The 22,364-nt window shown below is 42.7% G+C and overlaps 1 protein-coding gene across 5 annotated transcripts in view; it reads left to right on the top strand.

Moving 5' to 3' along the window:
- Positions 1-22,364, top strand: part of kcnma1a (potassium large conductance calcium-activated channel, subfamily M, alpha member 1a) — a gene marked incomplete at its 3' end in the record, with an annotated part of 130,894 nt that overhangs the window by 42,908 nt on the left and 65,622 nt on the right. For all 5 annotated transcript variants that reach the window (XM_084561382.1, XM_084561379.1, XM_084561383.1 and 2 more), the window contains exon 3: positions 17,339-17,400. In XM_084561382.1, coding sequence (XP_084417508.1) covers positions 17,339-17,400 — 62 coding nt within the window. The remainder of the gene's footprint in view (positions 1-17,338; positions 17,401-22,364) is intronic.

Below are 22,364 nucleotides of genomic sequence, written 5' to 3'. Positions count from 1 at the left end.
CATAGGAGGAAAGAAAAGCATCAGGGAGCCCCGCTATCAAGCTGCATAGCTTCGTCTGGTAGAAATTCACACACCGCTTTCTCACTTGTGAAGCAGACATGGTGCTGCACATCTGAGTGCGCAGATACACAACGCAGGATATCCAGAAAACATTCCATTTTAGATTCTGTCAAGCTCGTGTTTCTGTTCGGTAAGATAAGTCAAGGAAGAAAGAGCCAGTAAATTGTGTTTGAAATATGCGCCGGGGCTAAAAAATGTTGTTTGCTTCACACCGTGTAGTGTAGCTCCAGTAGTTGAATTTCTCCCTCTGTTGCATTTTATCCATCAGCATTCCACTGCTTTTAAATTGGCAGAACACTAGGGAGAGTTTTACAACTCTGAAATGGTTGGTCTCAATTAGTCCTCATGAATGATTTTCCCTGCAGTCCCCCTTCAGGCCCATCATAACTCTGAGACGCTCTCTGGGATGACTCATCATTGATCTTTTTTCCCCCTTTTTCTCTCCCCTATCTATTAACCCACCCATTTGCCACCTGCGCCTCTGCTGCTAAAGAGCCAGTGACCTACAGCCGTCTTCTCTCGCTGCAGCCCCTGTGCCCTTTGTCTATCCCACTATCCTCAAATGGTTGTGCAGAGGAAAAGGTCAGGAGCAGAGACACAAAAGTGATGTCTCACTTAGCTGGCTACCTAGCCTTTCCTTTATTAGATCAAATTTGCCTTTCACAGGGCAAAGCGTCTGAGACACCGTGGCGACAGTCCACACTCATCGGTTTCCTTTAGTCTGGGCCAGGAATCGACACATTTTGTTTTAAAAATATTCATAAATCAAATCATGCTCCGGAACAAAAAAACGACATAAAAAGTATTGTGTTTTGTAGTGTGTTTTTATAAAGCTGTTCAACGCCATATAGGACCGTGGCAACGCCACCAGAGCTGTTCCTAACATAGCGTTGCCCTTGAAGTGTGTCACAAGGAAATCCAAAATCACTTAGCTAATTAAAACAAACCCACCACAGCGCTAAAACAAGTAGTCCATGCTATTAGATAATTAAAATATTGCCTTTCTTGACTCTCAAGCAAGTGACTGCAGGAATGATATTCTGTTTACTTTTTCCAATATAGTCAGGAATTAGATTATATTTAAAGTCACAAGCACATTTAAACCACAGGCTAGACAGACAGACTGACTGACTGACTGACTGACTGACTGATAGATGCACACAGTCACAGAGCAAACAATCAACAGGGAAGCCAGATGCAGGCAGAAAATTGCCTTGCAGACACGTAGAGACCTAACTAGGCAGTCAGAGAGGATGCAGACATTCATGACGTTTGTCATTTGGAGTCTCCTGTCACCTCCGAGACGGCGCTCCCCCAGTCTAATCTTCGTCACGGCTGCCCAGTGTGGTCTCAGGGAGGAGCTCTGCTCAGTGACTCAGTGTCGCCGGGATGACGCACACGTAATGGATCAGAACTTGCAGCAGCACATTGATCCGTCCGCATCTAACATCACGCTAAATGCCAGACAGATATTTATTAAAAAAAAAATCTTTCGAAAAACAGGATGAGACACAGATGGCATTCAACACTCAATGCATGCAATACCTTTGGGTAAACAGGTGTTTTCTTTTTGAAGAAGCGGACAACATATGGTTTAACTTCTGTTTTAGACCTTATTTGTTAATATACGTTAGCTGAATATACTTTGCATGTATTTGAACCAGTTAGTGTCAAAAAGTTGCGTTTGTCTCCTAATCATTAAACTATTTTAAAGACACTTAATGTCAGTTAAGTGGGCGGCTTAGGTGGGCGGCTGTGGCTCAGTAGGTAGAGCGGGTTGTCTACGAACCAGAGGGTTAGCGGTTCGATCCTCGGAATGTGCCACATGTGCCACTGTAAAGCGCTTTGAGTACCAATAGGTAGAAAAGCGCTATAAAAAAGCAAGGCCATTTACCATTTACACTTTTATAGTTAATAAACCATGCTTCCAAAATAAGGTTGAGTGTAGGGGACAAATGTGCTTGCTGGCCTCCTACATGTATGCACAAATCACCACTCCAGTTGTATGTCATTAACGGATTTTATCATGCAAACATCTTTATTGATTATGGAATTGTTTTTGAACTGATAATTTGAGTGAAATGATGCACAGACTTTAAGCTACACTTCCTATATTAGATTTCTGTCTGTTCTTAGTCGCCAAAAACACGTCTTTTCTTCCACAATAACTTGCTCCATTAGCTACCTGAGTAAACTAACAGCTAGCACAGTGAGCCCTGCACTGCTGATGTCAGTTTGCCGGCTAGACGGCTAATTGGCTAGTCACCCGCAGCACTTAGAGCACCTGCAAATGGAAAAATAGATCACAGTAGATGCTAAATTTAAGGAAACCTCATTGCAACCAAAAGATAAATCTGCACCTGCCACTGAATGAAGTTGAAGTGACCTGGAGATGACAAAATGGTCTCTAACTGGGCTCCAGACTCCCTGCTAAGCTTTAAGGGAATTTCCCTGTGGGGCCCGATGAAGTATCACTTTATTAACATTTAACATTTTCTTGGTGCAGGCTGTATATGCAACATGTCAACTGCTCTGCGGAGCAGGAACTGCCTCCTCTTCTCAGCCTGTCTCATCGACTATACATCAGCAGGTCTGAGTCACACAGAGCTATAGTGTGGGAGTGAAAGGATCAGTAGAGATGGGGCTGACTGCATCCCAACCTCTGCTTTATAGGGTGGACAGGTTGTTATTGCAGCAACTTCACTGCTGGAAGATAGATGATATGGTTCTACTCCTAAAACTGACCTAAGAGGCAATAAAAAAGCAACTGTGACATAATGTTTTATTTCCACGGGAAACACTTCCTTGCTGTGCAGAAGGTGAACGACTGAGCGCCAGCTTTCCATGTACTGCTGTATTATATGCTAAAATTATGACCTTTTTATTATTTTATTTATTTTTTTATTGACCGTCCTTTGACTCTCTTGACAGCAGACCTGGTCATAGATGTGGTCTCAGGTTCGTTCTGAATATGCTGTTGTCACTCGTGTCATGTTTGCGCTTCTAATTGCTTATCAGAGGAGTCAGCTCAGTGGGGACCATCTGCTAAGCCAGGTTTCAGATCCGTTTACCCCCACTGGGATTCTGTTTCCTGGGATGGGACAGCCGCACAGTGTCCCTAAAACACATCACCTCCACCGGCCCGCCACGCTCTGCTCACAGTTTCCATTAGATCACTGGGGGACAAGGTGATGTAAGAGGCACAGGAAACAAGGGAGGGGGGGAAGATTCTTGTTCGATTACGCAGGTGAAAGTAAGGACCGGTAGAGAATGGAAAGCGGGATGAAGATTTCAATGTGCAGTTGAAATGCTTATTTGCAGCATTATGTCCTCTGTTTGAATGCCCATACAGTACATCTGTCTGTCCTGTCGTCCCATTCTTGTGCACGCCACATCTCAGGTACACCTGGATGGACTAACAATGTGGTAAAGGTCAAATGTCAAGGTCACTGTGAACTCACAAAACATGGCATTAATCCAACAAATCCTCCTCTAATTATGACAAACCTTCACACAAATGTCTATAATGATAAAATCCAAAAAGTCATAATATACTGCAGCATCACTTTTATTTAATGCCTTCATAGACTTAGATGACGTAGATACAAACTGCAGCTTGACTGGTTGGCGGAGGCATGCAACATCTACATGTACTTGATTAGATTTTTAACTAAATGTTCTCAGGCGTTTCTTTTACAGTGTCTTGCCTGTGAATCAATCAGAAGGCTTTGTTACAGAGGCTTTCTCCTATTAGGGGCCATGTCAAGGTGCTAATTAAATGGTTTGTAGGTCTGCCTCTGCCTCCAGCCCTAAATTGCATCAGTATTGACTTCAAAGCCTCAATGCATCTAAAAAGGACCAGAGGCAGCACGTCTTTGCTCATTTCCTTCTCTCCTCTCCTCTCCTCTCATCTAGGGGTCAGACTTCACACATTTAGCTTTTGAATCTGGTCACATCCATAATGCAAAACAAAAACAAATCTCTAAAACTGTAATTTCTTCACCAAAGCATATATTTTTTACTGAAATTACATTATCTGATGATATTTCTCCCATTTTACTCACTGTCTTTTGAAATAATCTTGGCGATAAATTGACAGCAAAACAGATACTGGGGAGAGTCCTTCATGGGGATACTTAGATGAAGTAATGAAAGCATAAAACTCCCTCCGACAAAGGAGGCTAAAAGACTAGACCACCCTAGCCTCTGAAGACTGAACAGTGTCTTGGTTTTGTGACCCCCCCTTTTATTACTTTGCTGCAGCTGTTTGCATTTCTCTGGCACATCGCATCCGCAGTTATTCCCACAGGTGGTATATCACCGTGGCAACATCTCACATCTCTTATTCACAGGAATGAGCTTTGTGCCCTCCTCCTGTCTCTGTTTTTGTTTCTCCCTCTCTCTCTCTCTCCCTCCACCGTCCCTGGGTGCCTTTGTTCTTCGTGTCCACTTTTTCATTTAGCTTGAAGGGGCAGTTCAGACAAATTAGAAAGTAATGGAGATGTCCAGAGTCAACTGAGCTGCGGGGTGTAGCTTTTTACTTTTAATTACAAACGTTTTCTGAAATGAAACTCCTTTAGGTTTACGGTTAAGCATTTGGAATTAGTCTAAATGATAGTAAACCAATAAACATAACAATAGAAGGATCAGGAAAATAGCAAGATGATTAAAGGGGAATTACCGTTTTTTACAGCCTGGACCTTATTTCTGGCATAAAATACGATCGTTTAGTCACCTATGTAACTTTGGTGTCATTTGGAGTCGTTCGAAAGATATTTAGATCCAGCGGAGCGCCGCGTATATCCATATAGTGGGAGTGACTGGGGCACCGAAACGCAGCCTCTAAATAACACATTATCTGCCACGAAACTCGTTCATTTCACCAATATTTTGTTATGATATGCTAGCGATATTCCCGAAACGATAAAAAACGGAATTCCCTTTAACTGTAAAATGTGCTAAGATAAAACTTCCTTCTTTGAGTATTCACAACTAAAACAAATCATCGCTACAACCAACTGAATAATATACTGGTGATACATCATTCTGGGCGTATGAGGCATTAAGTCAGTGATCAAGCAACCGTTTTTACCTAAAGAGTGATCCTGCTAATCTTAACCATGTCCTCCATTATGACGACATTCCAGTTGTGCGCTTTATGCACTCTTGCACAAATTGATAGCCCTAGTCAAGGTGTGGCCACAGCCCTCGCTCCCCCGACGCACAGGCCAGTGAACTTACATTCATGATGCACAGGTTTTTCTATTCAGTAAAAACAGGATGGCCACAAATACCGATGAAATAAAGACATGCAACATATTTAGAGCATGCATCTTTTACAAATGTTAGCAGCTGAGAGCTGTTGAGTGTGCGTCACTTGGACATGAAGCTCCCTGGAGCTGGGGCTGCAGATAAACAGTTTTCTTGCTTGTTTTTTCACAGGCTTTTGTCTTTAACGGTTGCTATTTGAAATGCAAAGGACTGCTTTTTGAAAATACTACACATGAAACGAAGAATCACATATCGCTGGGCTTTGTATTTTTAAACAATATAGATCTGAATGAGAATTCAACTGCTTGCCACCTGAAATAAGATAACGGCTCTTTCCTGGTCTCTAACAACTTCTTGTTTAAAGCAGGACGAACAAAGAAAAGACTGGTTTGAATTGATGGACACTTACAGCAGCTTTACTCCAAACCCCATTTGAAGTTATATATGCAGGTGCTAGAGACATGAGTGTATATACCAGCTTTATGTAGCGCTTTCAATCATGCTTAAGTCTTGGCTTTGTAAATGGGAGGCGGGAGTCTTGAGACTCAGAATGGAAAGGGTGGATCGTAAAAGGCTTTTGCTGGTATGAAACCTATGAAATCCTCAGTCTCAAAGGAACTGACAGCCTTCCAGGCCTCAGGCAGCTGAATCTTTCACCGAGAAGTGGGCTGTTTATTGAATACTGATGGGGTTGTCAGTGCTAGTCAACGATCAATCAAACTGGCCGACAAAAACATCAGTAGATGGGTGAAAGGTTGAACTAATGAACACAGGATCAAAGCACACTAAAAGAGTTACACTGTTCAATAATGAATTGAATAATAATATACTGTATCAGTTTAGTTGTAATTATGCCCTATAGGATATTCAATCAACGTTTATGTGTAAAATTGTATTTAAAGTAGACTTCCTACTTCCTAGACAGAGAGAAAGAGTCTTTTGTTTCTGATTTTGTTAGAGTTGGATTAGCTTTTTGCAAGGGAGACCTACTTATCCACTGAAACACTCTATGACTTGTAAGTAGAATTAATAATATATACCCCAATAGGAAAAGGAACAGAAACCATTAGCAAATTACCCTTCTGTTCTTCTCCTCCTGCCCTATCTCAAAACTACAAAAGTACACCGAGAGCTCGGCGTTGAAATTGAATATAAAATGTGTTGGCTTTGTTTTTAATATTCTAAGAGTGGCTTCAGCTTCTTCTCGTCAGCCATGGTGAAAGCAGCTGCCAATGTGTTTACTGTGACTCCTCTATTCCTCCCGTTGATGGGTGGAGGTAACAATGATATGCTAAGGTCATTCATGGCAGGTTCCAGGCATCCACCCACCTCACTGAACGAGCCGGACAGCTGCGCAGCGCGTGATGCGATGTGGCAGAAAGCAAACAGAAGCAGAATGCGCCGCGATGCCGCTTCTCTCCACTTTATACATATAGCCTGCCAACAAACAGAGAACGCAGCTTTCCCTCCTCCGTGCATCCAAGTCTCATCTTTTCTCCTTGCTGCGAGCGAGCGCTCTACCTTATCGCAGTCCACATCCACATCCAGCATCGTTAGCGAGCGAAAGTGGGCTTTGACGCGGATGATAAACTTCTCATTAACCTTCAGGAAATTAAACGAAACCTTGATTTAATTAGATAAAGATCATGTCACCGCTGCATCTCTTCGGAGATGAAACCGCCCTAAGGGGTTCTCTAAGTATCATAGAAGCGTGGTTTCCAGAAAAGAAAGGGAAAACAGGACGGACTGTAGCTGTATCACTCGGATGGTAGCTGATCTCTGCCTCATTTGAGAAGGAAAATAAAGTTTTTAATCTCACATTTGGCAGGGTTTGGATGTTCCCCCTGGCAGCCAAATGCAGTATGACATTTTTTGGAAAGGGATGAAAGGTTCCGTTGAATTCTGCAATATGCATCAAACGGAGTAATTGCTCTGCATGCATTGTTTTAGAAATGGCATTGGTATGATAAAGTTTTGATGTTATTAACTCAGGCAGGGATGATTTATGCTATGATTTAAGATACATTATGGGATTGTTTGGCGGCAGCCGCTGCCTGGACAACTGTGACCTGAATATATTATGACCTGCGGACCAGAATCAGACACTTAAGCATGGCCTTTTAGTATTCACACAGCACATTTTTCCATTTCGCCTCATTTTGAAGTGGTCATTTCACATTGTTCTGATGGGAAAGCACACCAGTTATGTGAATGTCAAATCGGTTGATAAATGGCTCAATTAAATTCCAAATGATATTAAAATTAAACTGGCAATCTCAGAGCTTTCTATTTCAATAAATGTCTTTTAAGTCATTATCTACTGAATGAGTCAACTCAGAGGTGACTGAGTCTTTGGCCAACGGATTAATTGTTTATATATTTACATTACGTGTCTGTGGTGACATTCTAGGATTTTATTTTTTTTTTTATTTTTTTTTATTAAATTAGCATGCTATGTTGTAATCAAATGATAGCCGAGGGGTTTGCTGCTAATGCAAACTGAACATTTCCTGTCGCTGCTTCTTCAGATTAAAAGCATCTAATACAAAATTAGTTAAAGTGTCTACAAAACAAGTGAACGGTCATTTTGGGCAAATCAGTTTGAAGTATATTCCAGTAAGTAATGGAACAAGGAGGAGCAACCAGAGTGAGCTGTTAGATGAAGGGCTGCAGACGACAGGCACCGACACTGTTTACTGCCACTACTGGGACTAACATAGAGTTTATAGTGTGAAAGCAGACTACGCCTTTGTCCTTTTATTCCTTCAGACCCGCTGCTCCTCACTTCACTTGCCCCTGTAACTTTTGCTATAGCTCCCTTTCGTGTACGGTTTCAACAATGAAGCTGCTTTTAATGCTTTTACATTTATGCAACCTAGCGGCTGCATAAATGTAGATTTGTGTGGGTTTGAATAAAACAGCTGTGGCAGCGCGACTCAATCGTAGTGACACGTCACAGCGCTCCTCGACTGCTTCTCACAAAAGCGGGAGAACTCCCCACAGATTTGTGTTTTATTCTCGGGTTATATTTTGTGAACTAAACAGCAGAAGGGAACAACCCCACTCAGAGTCGTGTTGTCAGCTTGAAAGGATTCCCTGCGTGGCAGAAGTCTGAGGAGAGGTCGTGTGGGAGATCAAGTATCTTCTTTTTACTGATGTTTAAGAGTGTGCAGGGAGGGGAAGAGGGAGATTTTGCCAAGATTCAATCTGATGCCAGCAGGGGTGCATGCACTTCCAGAAATAGGAGTCTTAATCAGTGGTCGTACATAAGTATAGGTTTAATTGGAACCTTTACATATAATCTAAATGGCAGTTATCTTAAATACCTCTATGTCTTATCACATTTCATTCAGTTAAAAGTATCGTAAATGGTCCAGGACTTGTGCGACACATAAACATAAGCCTGTTACTGGTGTCAGCTCTGCTTTAGCCCACTCAGCTGTGTAATTGCGTTATAATGAGTCAAACCTCAGACAATAGTCATGGCAACTTCTCTTGTTAACCCGGCAATGCTGTGCGAGAGTTTGTTCAGTTTGCAGACCCCCTGAGAATATAATGTCGGTGGAATGAAATCTAGCAACCGTGGGGAATGTTGTTATTGTGTTGACTCAGAAATACTTGACACCATCGCTTATTTGAACCAAAAATACACCACCTAACAGTTGTTTTGAATGTGTTACTAGAACAGGACGGGCTGCTTACTGAAATATGGAAAAATCTGTCAGGCTCCTCTAAAAATACCCACCGTCACCTGAAGTGACAGTTTCCATGGGTGAAACATTATCACCAAATGTATTTGCCTTTGTAACGATCTTTAATATTTTAAGAATGATTCAAATCGAGGCGGATGTCCGCACTGGTGGCAACTGCAGCAACATAAGAAAACATGTGGACAACATGCTGGCAAACCTGGTGCCTGGCAACAATTCATCAGCTTGATTAATTAATCCTCTGATAAATTGGATTAAGAATTTTCATTGTGAAATGTGTGAGGGGATAAAAGCTGGGGAAGTGGGGAAATGTACTCAGAATAAACTGGGGGAATGTTGCACTCAGGGTTTCAAAGTGAATGTTAGTTCCTTTGTTTTAATCCTTCCTCTCCAGCATTAGCAAGAAGCATTGTGCATTGAACTAAGAAGATAAGAATGTAGCGTAGGTCACCGTTTCTTCAAATGTTCAATTGGATTTATCCAAAAGGTGGATGTAAACAGCAATTTCACTGGTTGGCTGATGCAAGAAACCTTAAGGTCATAATTCTGGGTTCCTTCACCACTAAAAAAATTAGTTTTCCCCCGAGTTTTCGATGCCCTCCTTGTCATGTTCTTCCTGCTGTGGCTCATTTGTGGGCCGTGGCGAATGTACTGCCACTTGGTTCTTTCCTGAGGCTTGGCGACAAGTTTGTGGACCTGTGATCTCCAGCAGTGGAAAGCCACACTTTACCCAATTTATATCAGTCTGGTGCGTTATGTCACAGCGAGCAACTGAACTCCCTCATTAATGCTTAAACATGTGGCTGGCTAACCAGCTCAACGGTCACATTTGACTAAAAATAATGTTGCCCTCTGGCTATTATACATGCATAACGGACATCACGGTAACACACTGCAGTGGCATCAGGTTTCTATAAATCCCCCGTTTGATTTTCAAAAGGAACCGTTTAGAAAATCATCTGGCATGTGTTGGATGGAGAAGGGATATGACGGTTGAGGAATTTTCCCTTCTTACACTGTCAGCAGCTCTTTGCATGCTGGTCACATACGTCCCCTCATCTTCTCGGCGCTGGCATAATCCCAACAGGGGTCCTCCCTTCTGTGTCGCAGACAGGCGCACACACAAAGGTTGAACGCATGGTGAGGTTGAAGACGTACACACGTGATGTACGTGCGCCACACACACACACACACACACACACACACACACACACACACTAAGAGGTGGAGCCATGGGCACGGGCGTGCACACGCTGTGGCATTTAAGCTCTTGCTGTGCCTTAGAGGACATGCTCTAATATTCTCCATCCCTCCAACCCTCTTTCTCTTCAGCTGCTCTCTCTCTCTCTCTCTCTCGCTCTCTTTCTGTCTCTGCCACAAGCCATTTTCTGCCACCTCTTAATGCTCTTCATATCCCACAGGGGTGAGGGGCTCTCTCTAATATTCTCTCATCCTTCCATCTCCCGTCATCATCGCCTCCATTTTTTTATTTATTTATTTTTTATTTTTTTAGCTCCCCAGCCTTCTTTTCCCTTTTGTCCTTTTGGTATCCTCTACGATCATTCAAGGTCACAATCACACTCTTTGAAATGCTCCCATAAGACAACGCGGAGGAAAGATTTCCTGCTCTTCTAGTATAGGCCGTATAAATCTCATCTCTCGTGGTATGGCGCAATTTGTTGGTTACACGTCTCTCGTAGTGCACAAAAAAATCTTATTTTTATGAATTAATAATGCCATAGAGAAGCTTTTTAAGGAACGGTTGCTCCCGTGCGTCTCTAACGGATCCCCACAGGCGTCCTCTTCATCTCCCACTGACAGATGCTCATTTTTGGAGGCTGTCATCCTGTCAGACTTGAGAGGCTTTCCTTCATAACGACCCCCTTCCCACTCTCTCCCCCGTCAATCAACGTTTCTGTTGCCTAGGTGCGACACTATGTGGGCATCTGTCTCATGAAGGCCATGAAGGCCAAACGGAGTCAATTCCCCTGGTGCAGCATCTGTAGGTGTACTTTGATTTATGAGACTGTATATCTTTTCAGCAATAGAAAAAATATTGTTGGGGCCTGTCAGTTTCTTGGCATTGTGTAACATGAAATAAAACACTGTTTGGAGCTGGAGCAAATTCAATTCTTAATTCCCAGACTTCAACTGGCCACAGTTGTGTATTCTAAATTTCTTTTTGTACCTCTTCAGCTGATGTAGTTTGTCCAGGCAATGGAACAAAACACTTTACAATTAAACTTGCAGTTAAAACACAGGAAAATACTTGCAAATCTTTAAGCAGAGGGTTTGCACATTTGTAGAAAAGGTAATTAAATATAATCATTACAGCTCAGTCAGGTACAGCCGAACATGCCAACAACTCATTACCCATGTTCATCCATAATGTGCTGTAGAGAAATGTTATTGTCGGTTTGCACCTGTTCCGTTGATGTTGCCAAACTTAATTTCAACTGGAGTCGGCTCTCCGAAAGTGTTACATTTCACACCATGTCTGTATTGTCATGCATCGAAATCAGGCACAGTCCCGGTAGTGTCACCTTCCCGGTTTTGCAGTGTCTGACTCAGATGAATGAACTGCTGCAACCAACACGATCTGCGTATAGGACTGTGATTGGACCTGTTTCGAATTAACACATCATTCCAAACAATTTGGCGACCTGTCTGCATCCCTTGCAGCTAAACAAACGCTTCTTGCCATGGACGGGGATTTCCTGTTGCTAAGTGAGTGACTAAGTGCTAAAGTTGCTAGACTGCGGCAACATGGCTGCTGTAACGTGCAAAGCATTCAAAGGAAAATCTGTCATTTAACAAATCTGTCCATTTTCCGCCAGCTTTTCTGTTGTTGTACCTCACATAGAGTGGTTTCACTTTTGCAGACCCAAGGTTTCTTTTGTTATACTCGGACACTAAGTTCAGAATATCTTGTCATTTAGTTTTTATAAATTCTGTTTTCATAGCTTGATTTGTTACTAAGATATAGCTCTTTTGTGGGTGAATGATAAAGATAAGTCGTGAAGGACAGGTTGGTGTCCTTCTACCGAGCCTCTGTTCTCTTGGTCCATACCCCCAGAGATGGCAAGTGTATGACCTTGGGCGATAGCACAAAAGCAGCTGGCTGTGGAGGAGAGCGAGGAAGGGTGAGATATGAACAGACAATAAAGACTGGGTTGTGTTGCTGTGTGCGTCATTTAGAGGTGACAGTATTTTCCCTCCTGTGCTCCAACCAGATCAATCGGATATAGAAGAATTCTCCTTTCTTTATTATTTTCAACAATAACCTAGCACCTATAGCAGATACTGAAAGGAAATGCAGTTGACATATGAGCTACAGCAATCTAAACTAACTTACTTACTAATACAGTATACTATTGTACAGTCTAGTTTAGTTTTAGGTATTTTACTACTGGTTTTTCTCAAATAAAAAGAATGCAGACCATTGTGACGCCATGTTTAACTAGGAGGCGGCTTTTTTAATGAAGGTCACTCTGATGTCACTGGAAAGTCTGTTCCGCGGTTATCTGTCAGCAGACTGAGCCTCAGACAGTCTGAAGTGAACTTTCCAGTATTTTGATAGCCTAGGACTGGATTGTCTTCATTCAAGGTTGCTTCAAAACCAAAGCTCTAAAATGTCTTCAGGAATATTTGATTGTTGTCTTTTCTTTTTATTATTTGAATTTGGGTGACATACTGGGTAAGAAACCGCATATAGCAATTTTGTGTTACACCCGTCGATCCTTTGATATTCATATTTTCATATTCGGAGCACAGAAATGACTCCTGACGTTTATATTCCGCATTACAAAGCTGTCAGTGTTTCCGTTATTGTCGAGCTGATAAAAACAATGTGGTATGAATTGGCATGCTCGCGGTATAGCTTTTCTGTCAAACTGTGAGTTATGCTGTGAATGTGACTGGAATACAGAGCGCGTTTCTCTCTGACGGAATATCAGATCATACCTGCGCCTCTGTAGCTGTCTGGATCCCCCTGCTATTTGAGGCGAAGGGAAAGGGGAGATCACGGCGTGTATGGATGTATGCCATCAAAGTTTAATGGAGGTTTCATTTGGTGACATTCCCCCAGTGACAGGCTCTCACTCTCACCTCGTGCGCAGGCATGTGATTTTTTTTTTTTCTTCTTCGTGTGTCAGAATTTGCATTGACCCAATAGGCTCATGGCTGCTGATGTTGGTGTATATATGTATGTCAATATAAAAAAATAATCACTTGAAACGCATGCTAATATTGTGAGGGAAAACTATAGAGTTGCATCTGCTTTCCGTTTCACTGAAGTGTATCATTCTGAGCAAATCTATATTAAGTACAAATGAATGTTCAGTTCTTGTTCATTTGAAACCTGCCTTAAAAACTGATGCACTCTATATGTTTAGAGATTAAAGTCACAGATGCAGCAGAAACAGTACACCAGAGCTTTCCTTGGCTGTGGACCTCTGAAATCCTTTCTGGCTGATGCATCAATCAGACATGCTGGAGCTCCTCTCTCTGGCTAACCCATCCAGCCAGGCAGGATTAATGAACAAGCTTATACTGATGCCACACAGTACTGACGGGAATTCTTGACTTCCCACCGAGGATTCCCACTCGTGTAATCTTAGGGAACCCATCGGGATTCTTAGAAAGGGCTGTGCCAAAGTAGGGTTTTTTATTTTATAAATGAACTAAGAAAAAGTATTGGGTTAACATTTCCAACATCCAAATAAATCTAAGGTTCCCGGGACTTTAATTAATGGATTTTAAACCTGTGAGAGTTGTTTAAATAAATAATAAAATGAACAAAGAGGCAGATTTTATGTTTACACTGGAAACAGGTGAATTGCTTTACCCATCAGAAACTGTTGTTTTGCTACAGACCATTTGCAAAGTGTACTTTAAAAGATGTACAATGGATAATAGTAGTTGCATAGATATGTGCCAGATTATTGACCAGAGTCACACAGAAGACTTTGATGCAACTTAATACGTGATAAACTCTGTCCTCCATCTTGATTGCTTTGTAAAAAAATATGGAATAGTCTTTGAGTCACCGCTCTCTTGACCTGGGTAGTTGGCCTTAATGTGAAGCGACTATTCTGTACCTTGTCAGCCCACATCACCTGTCTGTGAGGCTCGGCTGTCTCCTTGTCGCAGGGTGCACTTAAGGGACAGAGGAAGTCATTAGACAGGATCCCTGTTGGAGGAGGAAGTCGTGTGTAAAATTTTGGCTCCGTTTTAGGGCACTTCCCCAGGCAAGCCGTGATGAGCTCCTGAAATTCTTTACGCTGCCAAATCAACTGAGAGCGTCCGCCGCGCACGCGTGTTTATATGTGTAAGTTAGTGTTATTATGTGTTTACAATTCTGATGGTGTCATGTGAGAGCCGCTGCCTTAAGCCCGCTGCTTGCAGTGCTGGAACCTGAAACCCGCACACACACCGACTCACAATTTGTCGCTGCCCTGTTTACACTTCCTGTCTTCCAGTGTGCCTGCTAAAGTACACCTTGGAAAACATTTGACAGATTTAGCGTCGCACTTTAAATATAGAAAGGGGCACGCCAATGAAAACCTACACGGCTATTAAAGAGAAAACACAGACATCACGTATGAATGCTGCTGCTCTGACATGATGCCGGCATTTTCCAGCTGGTAGCAAATGTGACTCAGTCATGCCATCTCATTACAAGTGAGTCATGGAGTGTGCATATCAACGGCCTCATAATGTAAGTTACAAATATTACAGATGCAGCAGCAACTATTAGCAAATCTTTCTCCTCCTGCTAAATTTCCTGTTTTTAAATTACTCATTTTATTTTGACAGCAGAGGGAATGCCCCTCTGCCATTATATTTATTGTAGGGTTCCCCTTAATGTTTATTACCTAGATGTTGATCTTTGCAGTTGCTGTTGCTCATGTTGGTTATTGTGGGACAGCTAGCCCGTGTACACCCTTTCGGAGAGAGAGAGAGAGAGAGTGGTGGACGGGGTGATGGGTGGACGGGGTGCAGGGTTGGACTGGCTGTCACAGTTGAATAACTGGGTCAGTTTAAGATGATGACGTGTCTTATCACTTCAGCTCATCCTTTGGTGTTTGCCGTTAACCGCTCAGCTTTTCAGCAACCAACCACTGCTCTGTCACACTTCTCGTTCTTTAACCCCTACGGCTTAAGAATTCGCTTCTCCTTCTTAGAGGGACTGACAGTCTTGCCTTACTATCTTTAACCTCAAGTCAGTTTTCCTGTGACTTGCTGATGTCCGCTTTCTGCAACATTAGAGTGCACCAGCGATTTAGCATTGTCAAACTCATGATATGCAGTACAACAAGAGATATCATTCTTCTTCCCTATCAAAACTTGGTGCCTGCTTTAGCCACAGTGCAACATATACTACTTGACTGGTTGAGGAGCTAACCCCTAGAAATGCAGGCTTAAGAGGTCGGATAAGCTCTCTTCTTTCTAACCCTCCAATATTTTTCTTACATCCTAAATCGTAACCCCCAAGGTCCATCACTAAGATGCTGTAGCCAGTCACTTAACATAATTGATGAACATATACCATGATGATCTTGATGTGCAATGCATTGTTTTAAGGTAACCCTGTTATTGGTTGTATAATTATTCTGTCTGTATCGAAGATTGTCAGTGACTTGGTTGCAGTGTGGAATGTGCAAACTGGACCTCCGATATTTAAGTAGCTGTCTATGCATGAAAATGCTTCTCTTCTCCAACCACCAACTGAGTCAGTACTCTGACTTAATTCTCACATTACCAGATTTAGTTTTTAGGAAACTTCTTACTTTTAATAATTAACATTCTCATTACTGTAAGAAACTGAGTGCAAGAAGCATGCGTTGCTTGTGCCTAGTGTATCAGACTTCATGCATCTCTTTTAGGAGCCACAAAATGCTTTAACTATATGCATACTATGACCATCTCCAGGGAAACTGCGTTCTAGTCAACTACTCTTTCCTAATGAGACCAGCCATTCAAAAAGCCCGATGTTATCTCGGAGTTTCAGCTTGAGCCTTTGTGTGGACCGTCACTGATGTCTTTCGGCTCGTAATGTCATTCCCTCCACTCCTTCCCTGGACAGCTCTGAGCCCAGGATTGCAATCGTCCTCTGTTCAAGCGGTAGACCATTAAAAATGCAATGGGATGGGGGTGTTTACTTAATACCTCGGCCACAATACCCTGGATCAATACAAAGGGCCGTCACATGAAAGTAATCAAGCTCCCATCATCAATAATGAATGGCACAATCAGCAGGGACATTGGGCTCCTATTGTTAGAAGGCTGAATGGGAGAAAGGATCGCAGGGGAGGAACTATTATGCACCGCTACATTGGTCAGCTGCTGCGAAGATGATGATTATGATGACCGTGGTGATGATGGTGATAATGTTTGCACGTACGTACTGCTGGAGGTGATTGTTGTGGCGCATGTCGCTGTTTTTTCCCGACGATGGGGAACAAGAGAAAGCTTATATTTGCTCATCACGGCTTAGATCCAGTTCCTCTTTTTTCATGTTTGAATAGAATTTCCGTCTGTTTATGTGACCATGATCTCCAGTGTAGATTAAATCTTTTTGTATGTTTCCGCTGTCTGCCGGCACTAAGCTGCTTTGTTTTCATGTAAGGTTGTAAGGTATTGCATGCATACATGCAGCCATGCATCATTTATACCTTTCCATTTTGTGCTATTGCTTATGTTGCAGTATAGTCTGTGAAATTGTGCTTTAATATTATGTTGAAATACCAGGCTCAGTTATTGCTGCACTGTTACTGCAAGGGCCTTTACCTTACGAGTCACAGATAATCACTGAAACATTATACTAACCACAGACCAAGCTGGGTCACAATTTCACACAATGCAGCCAGTGATTCAGTGTAGTAGTTGAGGAGTGCATCATGTCAACACTTGGTAACTGTGGTCCTCTCTAAGCGCTTCCTCTCAACACCCTTATCTCCCATCTTCTCGGTTGGGCTTGCAAGTGTGCGTCTTTTCCTTTTTTTCCGCTTCCTGTGATTGCGTTGCCTTGACTTGCCCATATTCAATAGGCCGTACTTGCTAACATGACAGTGAGCATTCATTATTCAGGGTACACTTTTTGAAAATGTCTACCCTTCTCCGACCTGCAGGAATCATGTCGCCGTTTAATTACAGATGCTGTAGCTAGTGTTGTCTGTTGTGTCCGACCACAGCTGAATGCAGAATGACAGAGTACAGCAATCTGAATGGTTTCGAGACTTCTGCCACTATATGTGTGAAAGTAATTCCTCTTTTGTCTTTCTTTCTCTCTTCAGGTGGTGTTAGTCTTTGCGCTCAGCATCGGGGCCCTTGGAATATACTTTATAGACTCATCAGAGTAAGTATTAATCTCATGCTGACAAAAAAAGTACGTTATGGTAATAATGAACTTTGCGTGTACACTATTTATATTGGCCTACACAGTGTATCTGAATGATGGGTCCACAGGCATGCTTACTCATCTCCACACACTCCATATTCTGAGATGCCAATGCACATGTTCACACCCCCACAAGCACTCTGAGGGAGTGACGCACGCGCGTCCTGTGGACACGCGTGCGCGCACTCATCTGCATCTGAGGATTTGTCAATGGGAGGCACGTCAGTTTCCATGGTAACCGAGATAGGCAGATACCGTATGTGTTGGGGAGCTTCTTCTGTGTGCGAGTACGGGATTGTGTGTATTGTCAGTTTATGCGTATCCCCGGCTGGCAGTCACCCAGAGACAGATTGCAGGCCTGGCATATTTCCGATAACCATCTGCATCTACAGTTACTTTTACACCATCCAGGCTCGAACGGTACCTTTGAAGCAGGAGATGGAATCGGTTTTTAGGATTCTCTCTGGTAGAGATGTTGGATTTTTCTGCGAGGCTCATAGTAAGAATAAATAATGGGGATGCGGCATAATCAAGTGAAAATATGGCAGCTGAAAATTTGCTCAGCTACCTTTTAGATGATTTGTATGGTAATAAGATGTTGTTAGTGGGGGGCCTTGGGGTCTGATGGGTTGAGAGGAGGGGCCTCTGTGGATCAGGCCAGGTTCTGTTTTTCATGTATTTTGTTCCTAACTCGTTTTTGTGTGTGTGCCTGTGTCAGGCTGCATCCTGCTGGGGATGGCTGCCGCCATCAAGGAGTGCCATTACTATGGGGTGAGGGTGCCCGGTCTGGTCTAGGTGGGTGGTACATGTCAAAGTAACATCCACCTGAATGCCAGATCCAAAAGTTTCCCAGCAGAACATTATTTTGTCACAAGATGGTCAATGTCCTTTACTTCTCCTGTCAGTTGTCATAATGTTATGGCTTATTGGTTTTCTGCTTTCGCATTAGGTTCTTTTCTTTTTCCGTTGGGTCACCATTCTTTTTGGGAACACTTTTCTTCCCACTCTGAACAGCAGTTTTAATTTGATTTCATTTTGTTTAATTATTGCGCTGCATGCCATGTAGGGCGCTGTGTTCCCCAATATGCAGAGGTTAATGCATCCTCTTGTTTACAACAAATTAACCTGAAGTGTGTGAAAGTTATCTACACGCTAACTCTGTGTGCCTTTGACTGTGCTTTATTTCACGCGCCATTGGTTTACCAAAAATAAAGCCTCAAATATTTACTGCCGTGCCTGAGGGTTATGAGTGTGTTTACTGTAAAGGGACCATAACACACGAAACAGTATAGTACTTAGTCCTTATATTAATTCCTTTTTGGCCGTTGTACACAGTGTTGTAAGTAAAGACTAGCTTCTGTAGTTTGTTTTTGCTTCTGTACAATTACTGTTAACTGTGAAATTATGTCCCAGAGGTACTATGTGTCTCAAACAGAAATATGGCTGTAAAACTCTCAGAAGCAGTAAATCTAAAATGCAATCAAAGCTGTTCACTGTTATCTCTTAGAAGCAATGGAAAATGATTCCTTGCATGAATTCCAGTCACCCATTTGTACCACAGGATAAAAACCTTTACTTACTCCTCCACATCGCTGTCTCACATCTCTCTCTCTGTTACCCCTTTCTTGTTTTCCTCTCTGCCTCTGGCATTTGTGATCACAGGAATTTATACATTCCTTTAATGTTCAGATAATTACTATGGGTTCTAAATAATGTACTCAGTAATTGGCTGTGTTAATAATCAGTAATCAATGATGCTTGAAAGCTTGAAGAAATAACAACCACAGACAAATGACTGGGTGCAGACAACATGCACTTACTTCTTTTGAGGTAAAATTACACCTCCAATATGCCATGCTGTAGTGTCAAGGATAGTGATGGATAAGGATGGTAAAAATAACCTAGATGGGAGATGTTGACTGTTGCAGCACACATACACCAATCAGCCACAACATCAAAACCACTGACAGGAGAAGTAAATAACATTGATCATTTTGTGACAATACAATGTTCTGCTGGAAAACGTTTGGTCCTGGCATTCATGTGGATGTTACTTAGACATGTACCACCCACCTAGACCAGACCAGGCACCCCCACCCCATAGCAATAACACTCCTTGATGGCGGCAGCCATCCCCAGCAGGATGCAGCCTGACACAGACACACACACAAAAACGGTTTAACTCAACAAACATGAAAAACAGCACAAGGCGTTGACCTGGCCTCCAAATTCACTAGATCCCAAACTGATCGAGTATCTGTGGGATGATCCACAGAGGCCCCTCCCTTCAACCCATAGGACCCAAAGACCCCCACTAACAACATTTTGTTGCCAGACACCACAGGACACCCTCAGAAGGACCAAGTCCATTCTCTGATGAGTCACAACTGTTTTGGAAGCACAAGCGAGACCTACACAATATTAGGAAGGTGGTCATAATGTTATGCCTGATTGGTTTATGTTGCGTGCTGCACTGCATTGTGCTGGTATGCTGTCTAAAAGATTTTGACATGATCTACAGGTGTTGGGACAACGTCATAGTTAAAAGCTCCTGCTTGACAGAGAAACATTACTTAGTTATTATAAACAAAGGATGAAGAAATGTACACCACTGAATATCTGCAGGGTGAAAAAGGAAACATAACGATTCTTTAAAATTGTTTGATTTTACTGTAGAGTTTTTCTCTAGTGTGTTGCAGTGCACACTTTGAGCATATTTCTACGTGGGTTTGCTTCCCCAGGGCATTGGCTTGATCCCTCTGTGCTCCCATTAGGATGTGACCCTTTCTACCCTCATCATCATGATTAGCTCAAGCTTGTCACTTGAGTGTGCACCTCCTCTCAGCGTTGGTCAACCCAGAGCAGGTCCAGTCCTCTCTGGGAGCTTTGCCATCCTGAACAGGCTTATGCTATAGATATAGTTTCACTCCAAAAGCTGAAGCCTCTTATGTGCTCTACACCATTTGTTACATGTCAGAGAACTGAACTGATCGGTGATGAACTGGCCTCCAGGCATATCGGAACGATTCCCGGTGGGATGCTGCATCGATGGGGTGTTTTATTGATCCTGTCTGTGTCTTTACCCCGTCTGGGCAGGTCCTAGAAGATATGTCCAGGTCAAAATGTCTTTTCTTCCTGGAACTGATAAAAAAAATGTCTTAGTTGTCCACTGAGAAAGACATGTTCTTGTCTTACCTGTAATCTGATTGGTAAAATCTCTAATAGCAAAAGATATCTGAAGTTGCCAACCTCAGTGTAATCCAGGGAGGCCATCAAGGACAAATGGTTATCCCATAATAATAGCTCAAATAACATTTTGTATACACACTACATGTCACAAGTAAACCGCTAGATTTATGACTTCCTTTCTGCCTTTGTGAAGACCAAAAACACTGTGCACAAGCGCATGCATTTTTTGGTATGTTAAGGGCATGTGCTACACATTCTTTCTTATTTTTCTCAGTGCTCACATGCCAAAAATGCTCTACAGATAACCTTCTCTCCTCCCAGATTCCTTGCCACCAAATGTTAATGACTGTGGAATCAATGAGCTCAACTTTATAGGTCACTGTTTTAATGGTAGCAATTACTCTAACAAATCTTGACGGCCTTATAGTACTCATGAACAATTCAGGGCTCCAACCTGCTATTTTGGCCATGGGACGACACGAACGTCATTCTGAAATCGTCTGTGAAAAGGGAAACGTTAATGGGAAGGATCATGGTTCGGTCCCTGTGGTAACCGTGAAAAGAGACGTGTGGTGGAATAAGTGCATGTGGGTTGGACCTCGGGGTGCTGGAGCGGCACGGTGGGCTTTTATGTCTACTTCAGTGACGCAGGGTATCCCCTTGGGGCAAGGACACACACGCACATACACACCGGGTAAAACGCTGCAGAATACGTACCTTTCTGGAGGCCAGGCACCAGTCTCCCAGGAGCACTTTTTTTCTCTCTACCTTTCTGCAGATGGGGGCTTTCCTGGCAGGAGTTTTGTTGGCCAATATTTTGCGGAAAAGATCCACAGAAAAGCTTTCTGTGGTAGCAGGTAGTGAGAGTTTGAAGGAAGGGCCTTTTTAATTGGATGCCTTCCCAGTTGAGCACAGAATTACTTGTCACTGAGTTGGCCACTATGTTCTTGTTAAGAGGACTGTTTTTTGAATGAATATGTAGGTTCACTGAAAATGACTTTCCATCTGTTTTATTTTTTTTTTTACCACACTGCACATAATAACTTAACACAAGAAACTGCCTTTTCTGTTCCTCTGGAACAGTCTTCAGTTGCCAAACTAATGCTATTTTGGTGAGGTTTTCAATGGTAGGATACTGCGTCCTCTCCCACCCACATCTGAATCTGCTTTAATACCTTGGCTCATCCTTCGTCTTTCATCCCTTCTTTTTCCTCCTCTGTGCTCCCATGAAACAAAGAGGAATGTAGGACAAAGTCTCTGCAGGCTGCTCTTAAAGGGATGCCCTTGTTCCTGCTCCACTTCTGTTTCTATTTCCCTACTCTCTCGATCCCTCCATGTCACACGTACAGATTTCCGCATGCACACACTTGCACAGTCACGTTAACTTGCCGAGGCACACGTGTGCGCACAGACACACAAATGGGGATTTTTTTGTCTCTGAGTAAGAGGTCTCATACGCAGCATCTTGTGCCCGTAACTCTATCATTAGCGTGCGATCAATGTCGACACCGAAAAAAGAAACAGTGACTAATGACTAATTAATGGGGTAAGGTGAGAAATATGGCTGTGAGACAAACTTGACAGACTTTGTGGCGATGTAGGGGTGGCCTATAAAAGGCCTGCTTAGGGTGTGAACAGTACATGGCCATGGTGTCTGGATGGAGCACTTTAGTCTGCTTGGATCAAGAAGATATAACCATGAGAGGACTTGGTTATATCATTGACACTGTTTC

Source organism: Chelon labrosus (assembly GCF_963514085.1).
Source record: "Chelon labrosus genome assembly, chromosome: 15".
Taxonomy (NCBI): domain Eukaryota; kingdom Metazoa; phylum Chordata; class Actinopteri; order Mugiliformes; family Mugilidae; genus Chelon; species Chelon labrosus.
The sequence above is the reverse complement of the archived record's forward strand: the minus strand, read 5'-3'. Positions and strand labels throughout refer to the sequence as shown.